General features: G+C 52.2%; 1 protein-coding gene across 1 annotated transcript; it reads left to right on the top strand.

Moving 5' to 3' along the window:
* Positions 1–3,497: 3,497 nt before the first annotated feature.
* Positions 3,498–9,214, top strand: RPS7 (ribosomal protein S7). The gene is made up of 7 exons (XM_011374417.2): positions 3,498–3,614; positions 3,826–3,909; positions 4,091–4,162; positions 5,118–5,261; positions 6,048–6,112; positions 8,448–8,598; positions 9,106–9,214. Exons 2-7 carry the CDS (start codon positions 3,835–3,837, stop codon positions 9,181–9,183), a joined length of 585 nt encoding a protein of 194 aa, XP_011372719.1. The 5' UTR covers positions 3,498–3,614; positions 3,826–3,834; the 3' UTR covers positions 9,184–9,214.
* The last annotated feature ends 1,597 nt before the right edge of the window (positions 9,215–10,811 follow it).

Genomic DNA, 10,811 nt, shown 5'->3' with positions numbered 1-10,811 from the left:
GAAGGTGAGACATAACTTGGTGTGGTCAGTGTGTTCTTACCCATGAACTCAATGAACATAAATTTTTAAAATTTAGACTTTCCTAATTTAAATTGGCTATAGTCCATTCTTCATGCCTACATCTTTTGCACTTCAAAGTAGCTTCTTTCTAAAAAAATTGTCCTTAAAGGTCAGTTAATGCTTGATCATCGTATCTCTTCTCATATGGCGGCACAGGTTAAGTTATGAACTCAGATGACACCTGGAAGAACTAATTGCAGATTAGGAAGGTGAACTGGAAGTAGATCAAGGTAGTGAGCCAAAAGCAAGTCTCCATTTCTAAACTCTGGGATAGAGTTTAGAAATAACTAGGATAGGTCAGCCGGCCACGCAATGGTGAGAGCTGTACAGCTTATAGACACGGGGGTCAACGGCAGCATTCCCTTGGGAAGGAGAGAGGCTGGGCCCATGGAAACGTGCTGCCCGACAGCTGCCTTACCACCTCTAGCTTGATCTTGGGGTCAGGCCTACCTAAGACTTGCTTTTCCTTGTAAATGGGCTGGCTGCGGTCTGTTATCACAGTGATCACTTGGGTTAAAATTTCAAACAGTGAAACTGGGCAGTGAGAACTACATGGTGAGGAATTTTTGTTAAAGTGAAGATTTTAGTTTGAACCTTAACTGTATTACTTAATTTGAATGTCTTAAAATTGAAATATATTCTTTTAAAATGTTAATTATTAATTTTAAAATGTTTTTTTTAAGAAAATAATGATTACAACCAATTATTGCATGATTATAACTGAAAAGGCTTTTGACTGGAGAAGAGTGTTAACAGAATAAGCCACTCTGGGCATCAGATACGCTCGAAAGCCCCTCCTCCACTCACACTCCCAGGTTTCCATGAGTCGTGGGTGGTCTGTCCAGTCGGTCCCCTCAGCCAGAACATAGTTAAATTACTGAGCTAAGGGCATTTTAACTGCAATCTTCCAGAGACAGTGTACTTTTGTTATTGCACCCACTTAAATGATGACCCTACAGGTGGTCACCAAAGGTCAACTGCAAGTGACCTGTTAACAAGACCAGTGCTAGCAGAAGTGTGATCAACCCAAAGATCGTTTCAGCAAGGCTCCGTCAAGTAACTTTCCGGGCTTGTTTCCTCGTTGGCCAATGCAGATGAAGTCACAGGTGCGCCGCCATCTCTGAATTGTTGTGCAGGTCTGAGCGCATCTCGGTATGAACGCACTGCAGGACCGAGAGGCAGAGGTGCAGGAGCGTGTGTGGGAGTCGTTTCCCCAGTGCCTTCCTGCTCTCCTGTCCCTGAGCTGTGGGGGTCGCTCACACTGACTTCAAATCCCAGCTCCACAGTTTACTAGCTGTATAAACTTGGTAAGTTGCTCGGTCTCTTCTCTTTTGGGAAGTGATTATGACGCTGTGCATGGTGGCTGGGACTATTGACTGTGTGATGCCTCTCACATGGTCTGATGCACAAGTGTGTTCTTATGGTCACACAAATCCTTTCCATCCTGTACATGTTTCATGAAGATTAATGGGAAGAATGGTGTTGCTTTTGATAAAATATATTGGAGATGAACAAATGATCAGTTTATGATAGTCACAATAAATATTTTTATATTTTAAATATTAATATCTGAGCAATTACTTTCCATCCACCCGATAGGTCATGATGTCTAAAAATCATTTGCAGAAATAATGTCCTCGGAACTTTCCAGAAGCCAGTGACCTTGCTTCAAGTAAATGCCTGTGATTTTCACATTCATCAGAGGCTTGCACATTTTCACTCACATGCCCCTCACACTGGCCGACAGATAGTAATAGTAAAGCCCTGCCAGATCTAAGTGCAGGGAGAGAAAACCCCTCAACCATTAACTCTTGATTGAACAGACAGGTGTGTATTCATTTTACCCGCAACTCTGCTGTCACCTTATGATTCACATTAGGAACTGGGAATTGGAGGAGAATGACTTTGAAGTCTGCCCCAGCCCCGGCTTTCTGCCTCACAGGTGGTGAGACTATACTTTCCCAGCACAGGATCCTTTTTAATGGGGATTTTTACACAACTTAGAAGTAATATATTTTTAAGGAGAATGGATCTTGGCTGTCGAGAATGGATCTTGACTGCACTTCCTACCTAGGCAGTATTCCGTCCCGGACCAGAACCAGGTAGGGTCTCAAACACTTTTTCAAATAGAAGGAATCAAGACTTTTTTGGAGCAAAGGCTAATGTCATGTTTGAGACAACAGTTCAAAATGAGCCTGCAACACCTTCTTGTGCCAGAAAGCAAGATGTTCAAAGATTAATGGAGATGACGCGACACAGGAACTAATTTAAAAGGGGCTCCTCTTGGCCAAAATTGAGTGAGATGATTTGAGCATCAAACAATATTAGTTGAGGGTGACTGACGTACGGTGAACCTGAACACAGCCAGATCATTTGGTACAGGTCGTCCCCTACGTGTGGGATGCTCTTCTCTCTAACTTGGCTTCAACTCCACTCCCACATCTCAGGTTAATTCCATCTCTTCCAAAGGCATGATCCCCCCTCTCTGCTTTACTCATTTTATTATGATCAGTGTCATATATTTAGTCATACTATTTGTGTGACGTCTTCTTCCCTAAGCTGTAATCCGCCCGAGGACAAGGACCCAGTGGGTTTTACTGAATCACTAACACCTCGTGTAGTGTTAGCACGGAGGACAGGCACCACACGTTATTTGTAGATTATGTTTTTAGCTCATCTCTAGGGCAGGGACTCCTTTACACATGGCTTTGAAGGGACAGCATGACAGAATGGTAGGCGCTTTTCTAATAAGCGCTTCTTTGTTGAAGTGTTTTCGAGCCATTCCAAAGCAATGTGCCGTGCACCAAGCTTTCGTCAGAGGCTTTCTCTCCTGGCTAAAGTCGGCCGTCCAGCTCAGGCCTCGACTCGTCCCGAGCGTCTCTCCCACAGTCCCTGGAGCACAGCTCGCTGGAGCCGCGTGCCCTGCCTCGGCCCCTCGCGTTCTTCACCACTTGGGGTGGTTGTCCCCCGGCTGGAGGCGGGCCGGCGCGTGGGCCGCCAGGACAGGTGTCCCTAGACGTCTCAGAACTGTCGCCGCACCCAGCAGGAGCCCAGTGTTTCTGGCCGGAAAAGCTTATTATTCGTAAAGCACTTCGTCTCCAATGAGCTTTGACGAGCATCCTCGTTAGGTTCTCTGCAGGCGGAACTGGAACCCAGGTCTGATTCCTCTTCCCTGCTTCAGCGGGGAGGCTCGTTCCCTCGGGATGTCGGCCTTTCTCCAACGACCCGTCTCCGGGGGCGGCCGGAGTTGCTTTGCTCGGGCCCAGGTTTCCCGCCCAGACCGCGGCCCCGCAGCCCAGCCGCGGGTGTCGAGCCTCAGGATCGGGCGCGGGAACGTCTGCGAACAGCACGGAGGAGGAGCCTCCCCGGGCGGGGCGGGGCGGGGCGGGGCGGTGTTTCCGCCGCGCGCGTTTCCCTGGGGCTCTCTAGGCTTCCGCCGTTTCTCAGTCGCTCTTCCGGTTTTCTCGCGCTGTTCCCGCCCCTTCCTTTCCGCCGCCGGGATTTGACGAGCTCTCGCGAGACCTAGGCCTCTTCCCAGGCCGGCGCTCGATAAGGTAGGTGTGCGGCCTCCTCTCTCCCCCGACTTTTCTACCGATTTTGAGGGAAACGGGTTTTGAAGTTATCCCGGGAGCGGCGGGCCCCGCTCCCCGGGCGGGGATGCGGCCGATGACCCGGCCCGCGCCTCCCGATGGCTTCTGCGGCGTGGGCCGGGGCCGGGCCCCGGGCGCGCCGACCTGCTTCGCCTAGAGCGTCCTGTGTTTGCAGGAGAACGCCATGTTCAGTTCGAGCGCGAAAATCGTGAAGCCCAATGGCGAAAAGCCGGACGAGTTCGAGTCCGGCATCTCTCAGGTAAGAGGTGGTGGGGCAGGTTCGGGTCCCTGTCGCGTGTCCCCCGTCGCGTGTCCCGGGCTGGGGAGGAGGTCCCGGGAGGCGGGCCGGGGGCGAGGGCGCGTGGGCACCGCGTTGAGCTGGGGTCCCGTCCGCGGACCCGGCTGGACGCTGAGCGCCGGCCCCTGTGCCTTCGTCCTAGGCGCTGTTGGAGCTGGAGATGAACTCGGACCTCAAGGCCCAGCTCCGGGAGCTGAATATAACAGCCGCCAAGGTGAGCGCGGCCCCCTACGGAGGAGGTCTGCAGCGTGTGCTCCTGACGCCGCGTGGATGTCGCGGGAACCTGCAGCCCGGTTCCTTAACGAACTTCGGAGGCGACTGTGCTGTGCAGTGATAGGCCATGCCTGCCCCGGAGCTGGGGGTGCAGTTAGAGGATGTGGAGATGGGGGAACACGTGTGTGTGTGTGTGTGTGTGTGTGTGTGCGCGCGCGCGCGCGCAGCGGTCCCCTTTCGAGTTGTAAACACATGAGGTGCCATGGAGACCCCTGTGGTGGAGGCGTCAGTAAACTTGGAACTGAAGCAGGCAGGGGTACAGAAGTAGAAGGAGCCCCCCAGAGGTCGTCTGGTGGGACTGGAGAGCCGGGCCCAGTCTCTGTCCATCCTGTTCTTGGAATAAGAAAGTGTGGACAGAACTATTCACCACAGACTGGTCCCCGTCAACTAAAACGTACTTGTTTCAAAAATGAATGCATCTCAGGACACTTGGGATCAGCAGACTTCTTTGCTTCTAATTTGAGTTTACTTTTTTACTTGCTATTATCTCTTGAGTACAAATTATTGGAAATTAATTTTTTTGAGTACATGTTTAACTTAGAAGCTCCAGTATATTTGGACAATTTCAGAGTGTGTGAAGAGGCCTGTGCAGAGACAAGCAGCCTCATTTTTGGTAGCAAACAATTTACATTTACTTCATGTAGTAGAATGTCACCCATGCATGCCTGGGCATCGACAGGTTCACAGACTGAATGTGTCGTGTGTTGTTTGTGAGGCATGAGAGAGACTGGCCGTCGTGCATGGCCATGAAATGTGAACTAGAAAGTGGTTTTAAAAAGTTCGTGAATCAGGCAACAGTATATGGCAATCTGTTGAACGTTACTATTTGATACTGTATCTGAGTTGGAAAAATGGGGATTATAAACTTAAAATAGTGTGGGTTTTTTTTCCTTTAGGAAATTGAAGTTGGCGGTGGTCGGAAAGCTATCATAATCTTTGTTCCTGTTCCTCAACTGAAGTCTTTCCAGAAGATCCAGGTCCGGCTAGTGCGCGAACTGGAGAAAAAGTTCAGCGGCAAGCACGTCGTCTTCATTGCCCAGGTGCGCACCGCACTGCCGGAGGCCTTGCTTTGTGGGCCTTGTTTAAGTCGCTCGTGTTTGGGCCATGTTGCTGGTTAGGGTAATTGAGCTGAGCCTTCCGCGGTTATGGAGAAGCTGTGTCGGGTGGTAGCCCGGTAGGAAAGTCCCACTTGCAGTGGGTCGGAAAGATAAACTGCACTTTGGAGTTAAAATGGCTCTCCACACGGCATAATAGTGGGTTGCTGCAGGACAGGATCAGACTAAGACTCGGGTTGGTCCGAGCCAGGATTTTTCTGCACGATAGAATGACCTGCCCGAAGTCATCCTGCTCAGGTAAGCGATGAAATTTTGGGAGGAAGAGATGCTAAGGAAGGGTTTGTAGGGAAAAGGGCGAATTGTCAATGGTGCTTTTAAAGTTCTGATCCGGCCGAGGTGCAGGCAGGTTTGTGGGGGTCAGGTGGCAGCTGACGAGCAGGAGTGTCTGGCTCCCTGGGAACTTCAGCATCAGTGCCCACAGCGGGTCTGGTTAGCTGTGGAGGGGGTGATGTTTGGGCAACCGGTCAGCATGAAGCCGTTGACGTTTTCCGGTACAATTTGAACACACTGGATTCTGAACGAGTTACTGAGGAACCAGGAAGCTTCACAGGACTTCTCGGGAACTCGGTTGGTCTAGGTGGTTCGCCTTCCTCCAAGTGTGAATTTACTCTCACTGTCTTTGCTTTTAAAGCGCTTTGAGAGTTCTTAGTTCTCCGCCACACTTAAGGGCCTTTACTTTGTAGTTGTTGCATGATCGTTTTTACCTTACAGAGGAGAATTCTGCCTAAGCCAACTCGAAAAAGCCGTACAAAAAATAAGCAAAAGCGGCCCAGGAGGTGAGTATCTTACCAGCGTCAGAAATGTATGTGTTCCACTCTTATTAACAGCTCTCGATTTTCACGGGTTTCTAATAAGAGTTGAAGTAGGTTTCTAACAATTAAACATTGGTAGATTAGGAAAGCAATTCGCATGGGGATTTTTATTGAGTTACTTTGGTTTTTTCTATAATTATACATAAAAGTTTTAATAGCCATTCTAGAGGTGCGGGTTACATGCGTTCACGTAGGTGGTGTAATTAACTGGTCAATTCTTTCACAAAAGAATGACTTTCCTTTAGTTCTTTGGGCAAGAGATGGGAACCATGAGAAGGAACGCGTGGCGGATCGCCGTGGGCGAGGCGGCGGCGGCGGCCCCGCGTGCCGTCTTCGCTTTTCATTTTTGCTGTGAATTAAGGCTCAGTTAGAATTTTCGTTGCTGACATCACAGTTGAAAGTCTCACTGCTGTTGTGGATGCCGAGGGACAGTGTTTGTGAACTCGCCTGGTTGGCAGGTTACCGGGTCTCAGCTCGGACTCCCACGGCTGCGTCCTGGTCCAGGCCTCCGGTGTTTCAGGGCGCCGGTTTCCCAGACTTGGATTTCCGGACCCCTGCAGGCCCTGCCCTCAGGCCTCGTTTGAGAAAAAGGGCTGCAGTTTACATGTCACTGCCAGGGCAGAAGCCGTGGAGTGTGCGACGGCGTTTCCTACCTGAAGGCAGGTGACACCCAGGCCTAGAGAGCTGGCTCATTCCAGCTGGTCACAGTGACGCTGGGGCACACGAGCGCTTGGTCTTGTTTCTGAAACCCCTGGGGACGGACGGGCAGGTGCTGCTGTGGGGAGGGAGGAGGGAAAGTGGGTGAGGCCGGAGCAGGTTTTCTGGGACCTGAGTTGCATGGTTCAGCACGTCGAGCTCGTTTCGTGGGCAGGTGGAGTAGCGTAAGAATTCGGGATTTTGGGGGGTGTTCTAGATAGTTTGCAAGAGGAATACAGGAGGTGATCGAGAACATGAGTGTGTTGGTCGTGATGCTTGCACAGCGGTTTCGCAGTCTTTGGTCTGAGAGCCTGAGGTGGCACTTAGGCATAAAGCAGACCCTCTGGTTTGCCCCTGGCTAAGGGACTCAGACCTACAGCCTTAACTCTTCCTCTTTCTAAACCTATGTCCTCATTTTCTCAGGGAGTGACTTTCTGTGTCCCTAGTGACCTGGTCTGGACATTTCAGGCTTCCTGTCCCCCTCACGTTGGCGTCTGGCTAGTGGGCCATAGGGGCTCTTTCATGTCCCAGTCTGGTTCCCTGCTCCCAGACTCGTTTTCCATCTTTCCCTTAGACAAGTCAAATGCCGAGACGTCCATGTTTCTGCGCTGTCTAGAGCTGTAGAAATAATACGCTTAGTGAATGGGTAGCAGTGATTGGTTGGGTCTTGTGTCTCATTTGCTTTCTGAGTGGTGGTGACAAAAGCCTTGGGAAGCGGGTTTCCTTTGAGCCTGCTGTGTGGCCATGGAGTAGTAAGACCTTAGGCACTGGACGGGGTGTGTCGTATGTATGGGGACTGCCAGGCAGGAAACAAGTGGGTAGAGTGTGGCGTCTGAGCTGTGGAGGGGTAAGACCCCCACAGACCCCCAGCAAGGGAGCGCTGCAGACATGATGTACGTGCTGTGCCTTTGTTCACCCGCTCTCCGTGTCTCATGGCACACGGCAGGTCCCCTAAAAGTTTATGTGTAGTTGAACCTTCTTATGGTCAGCCAGGCAGATAGATTGGGAATGTGAGGGGATAGTCAGGCAGAAGATTCCATTGGAATCTTAGAGGATGGCTTGACAGTTGGGGACCCTCATAGGGGTAGAGCTGGTGACAGAACAGTCTTTGTCGGGGTGGCCCAATTCCTCATGTGGTTGTAAAGAGCGAGGTGTCATGGTGTTTCGGAGGCCAAGGAGAGCTCGCAGCGGCTCTTTTGGTAAATCCTGTGATGACAGCAGCATTTTAGGTGAACTTGACATCGGAGGGGTGTGGCTTTGGGATAAGACCAGTGCAGAGGTCCGGCCGTGTTCTCACAGAGAAGCCATACAAGTGAAAACAAACGTAAAGACGGTGAAAAAATCAGTCTGCCAACCTCTCGCCTGGAGGTAGGCACTCCTGACGGCTCGGTGCGAGCAGTTTGCGCGCTGCCACGCATGAGACACGCTCAGCTTCGAGGCGGTCGTCGCCCCGTTCTGGTTTAGCGAGGGCCCGGGCGTGCTGTGTTGAGCGTGAGCGGCCTCCTCGAAACCCGTGTTGATGGGTGTCCGGAGCCTGGGCGTTGCCGTTCACGCTTGGAGGCCTCACGCTGGGGCGTCTCACGCTTGTCGCCGTGTTCTCCAGCCGCACCCTCACGGCCGTGCACGATGCCATCCTGGAAGACCTGGTGTTCCCGAGTGAGATCGTGGGCAAGAGGATCCGCGTGAAGCTGGACGGCAGCCGGCTCATAAAGGTTCACCTGGACAAGGCGCAGCAGAACAACGTGGAGCACAAGGTTGCGGCTTCTCTGGCCAGGGCCGGGCCGGTCTCGGGGGAGGGTGGTGTGTGGCGGAGCTCCGTGTGCCCCGGGCGGGGGGCTCTGCCGTTGAACCTCGGCCCACTTCCCATGGGTTATGTGCCAGGTTTTCCACTGGGGGGCATTTTCAGTGACTAGGACACAGGGAAGTGATTCCATGGTTTGACCTTTAGTAAGGCTGTGTGTCCTTTTGGGGTGGAATCTGGGGAGAGCTGTCACATGCCTTCAAACCTGGTACACTGACCAGTGCGGACAGCCCCTGCGGTCTTCCCCAGGCTCCGTCCCTGTGGTCCAGAGGGCGGGGTAGAGTGCACAGGTCCACGGTGCCGAGCCCAGTCCCGCAGCACTGGGGCTCGGAGGACACGTCCTGTCGGTCCCTTTTCTTCCCAGTACCACGTTGCTGAGAAGCACAGGGGCATGATTTCAACAGAATCGGTGTGTTTGAAAAGTTTGGTACTGAATTATTTTTATTATTTTTTCTTGTAGGTTGAAACCTTTTCTGGTGTCTATAAGAAGCTCACAGGCAAGGACGTTAATTTTGAATTCCCGGAGTTTCAGTTGTAAACAAAAATGACTAAATAAAATATTCACAGTATTCTGTTGAGGCACATTTTCAAAATTTCAGAGACATGATGCATAGCTGTCTGCGTTGTCCGTCACTTCCTCCATAGGCGGGACCTTTCAGACAGGTTCCTGTAGCTTATGCCAAGTTTGAGGCGTTTGAGGGACGTGTTTGGATCCAGCGATGTGACGGGTGTATCAGGTGACGTTGGCCCAGGCCCAGAGTGGCCGAATATCGGCACTTTTCTCGTGGTTCGGCCTGAACACACGGGCACCAGAGGTGTGGAGAATGGGAAGCACCAGCCTTCATCTGGTCCCAGCAGAGTGCTGTGACCTAGAGGGACACTGTGGCCCGGAGAAGCCATGCTGAAAACAGTTCCATTTGAGAGAGAGGGCAGGTGTCACAAGTAACCAAAACCAGGCCAAGGTTGGCTCCTTGAAGTTCACTTCACTGCACACACTTTACCGTCTTAGGCATTTTGAAGTGTCTCGGGTCTGCTGACGCCGTGAGCCAGGTCTCTGGAACCTTCCATATTAACAAAAACCTCCCGTTAAACTATCCCCTTCCCTGTCCCCGGAATCAGGAATTCTCGTTTGTAAATCCCCGGTAGATCCTAAACGGTCTTGGGAAAGTCCAGTGTCAGAGTGTAGGTGGATCCCGACCGCTCCAGGTGGTGTGTGAGCCGGGGCGGGTGAGCTCAGTTCCGTAGCTTCCCACTGAAGCGAAGGCTGGGCGAGGCGACCATTGAAGTCGGTTGGGGCCCTGGAGCAGAGTGGCCGTGGCGGTCCCCGGGCTCCTGGGGACTTGGGGAGAGGGCAGCCCCCCTCACCTCGGTCTGCACCAGGTGGTTTGCAGGGGCTGCCAAGCCAAAGGGTTACAGTGCGGGCGGCAGTGGACGGCACTGGCCGGGGCCTGGGCTCAGCTGCCAGTGGGGACCTGTGGAAGGAGCTGGGTTGCAGCGTCCCTCAGTGGTGGGGCGTGCTGAGTTCCCAGGCACTTGGATGTGTCACGTGAGCGCTCAAGTAGGTTAGACTTGACACTCCTAACAATTTATAGCAGCACAATGCGACTACAGTCTAACGAAAACAGACATTTTGATTACCAGAGGGCCCAGTTATGCCCAGAGGAGGCGACCTGTCTTCACTGTATCCTGGCAGAAGCAGTGGGTGACTGATTATCATAAAGTTTATTTCAGTCCGCCTCTTAGGCACTTAACTATTTTTACTCAAAATTCTATATAGATGATACCAAGTTGACACTCTGCAGTTTAAATGAGGCCACTGTGTCATTTCCCGATCTGCCATCTGTGCCTGAAACCACCAGGCCATTCCCGTGAGGGCGGAGTGAATCCCTACCCAGGTTCCGGCCTCGGAGCCAGCACGCCCGTGCTCCTGTCCCCTGGGAAGCCCGGAGAACTTGAGATGTTCCGGGCAGGGTCTTAGAGCATCGTGCACCACGGTGGGTCAATGTCGGGCCCAGACCGTGTGGGGAGGTCGCCCCCGTGCCAGGGCACCGAGCGGCTGGCAGTGGTGGCCTTAGGTGAGCTGCCTCACTTCCCGGGACCTGAGGGTTTCGTTGATGAAGTGAAGGCTGAGCCCAGACGAGCTGATCAGAGACTCCATTGCTGAGT

The sequence above is a fragment of the Pteropus vampyrus genome, unplaced genomic scaffold (assembly GCF_000151845.1).
Source record: "Pteropus vampyrus isolate Shadow unplaced genomic scaffold, Pvam_2.0 Scaffold246, whole genome shotgun sequence".
In the NCBI taxonomy this organism is placed as follows: Eukaryota; Metazoa; Chordata; class Mammalia; order Chiroptera; family Pteropodidae; genus Pteropus; species Pteropus vampyrus.
Note: the sequence above shows the minus strand (reverse complement) of the source record. Positions and strands in the feature narration are given on the sequence as shown.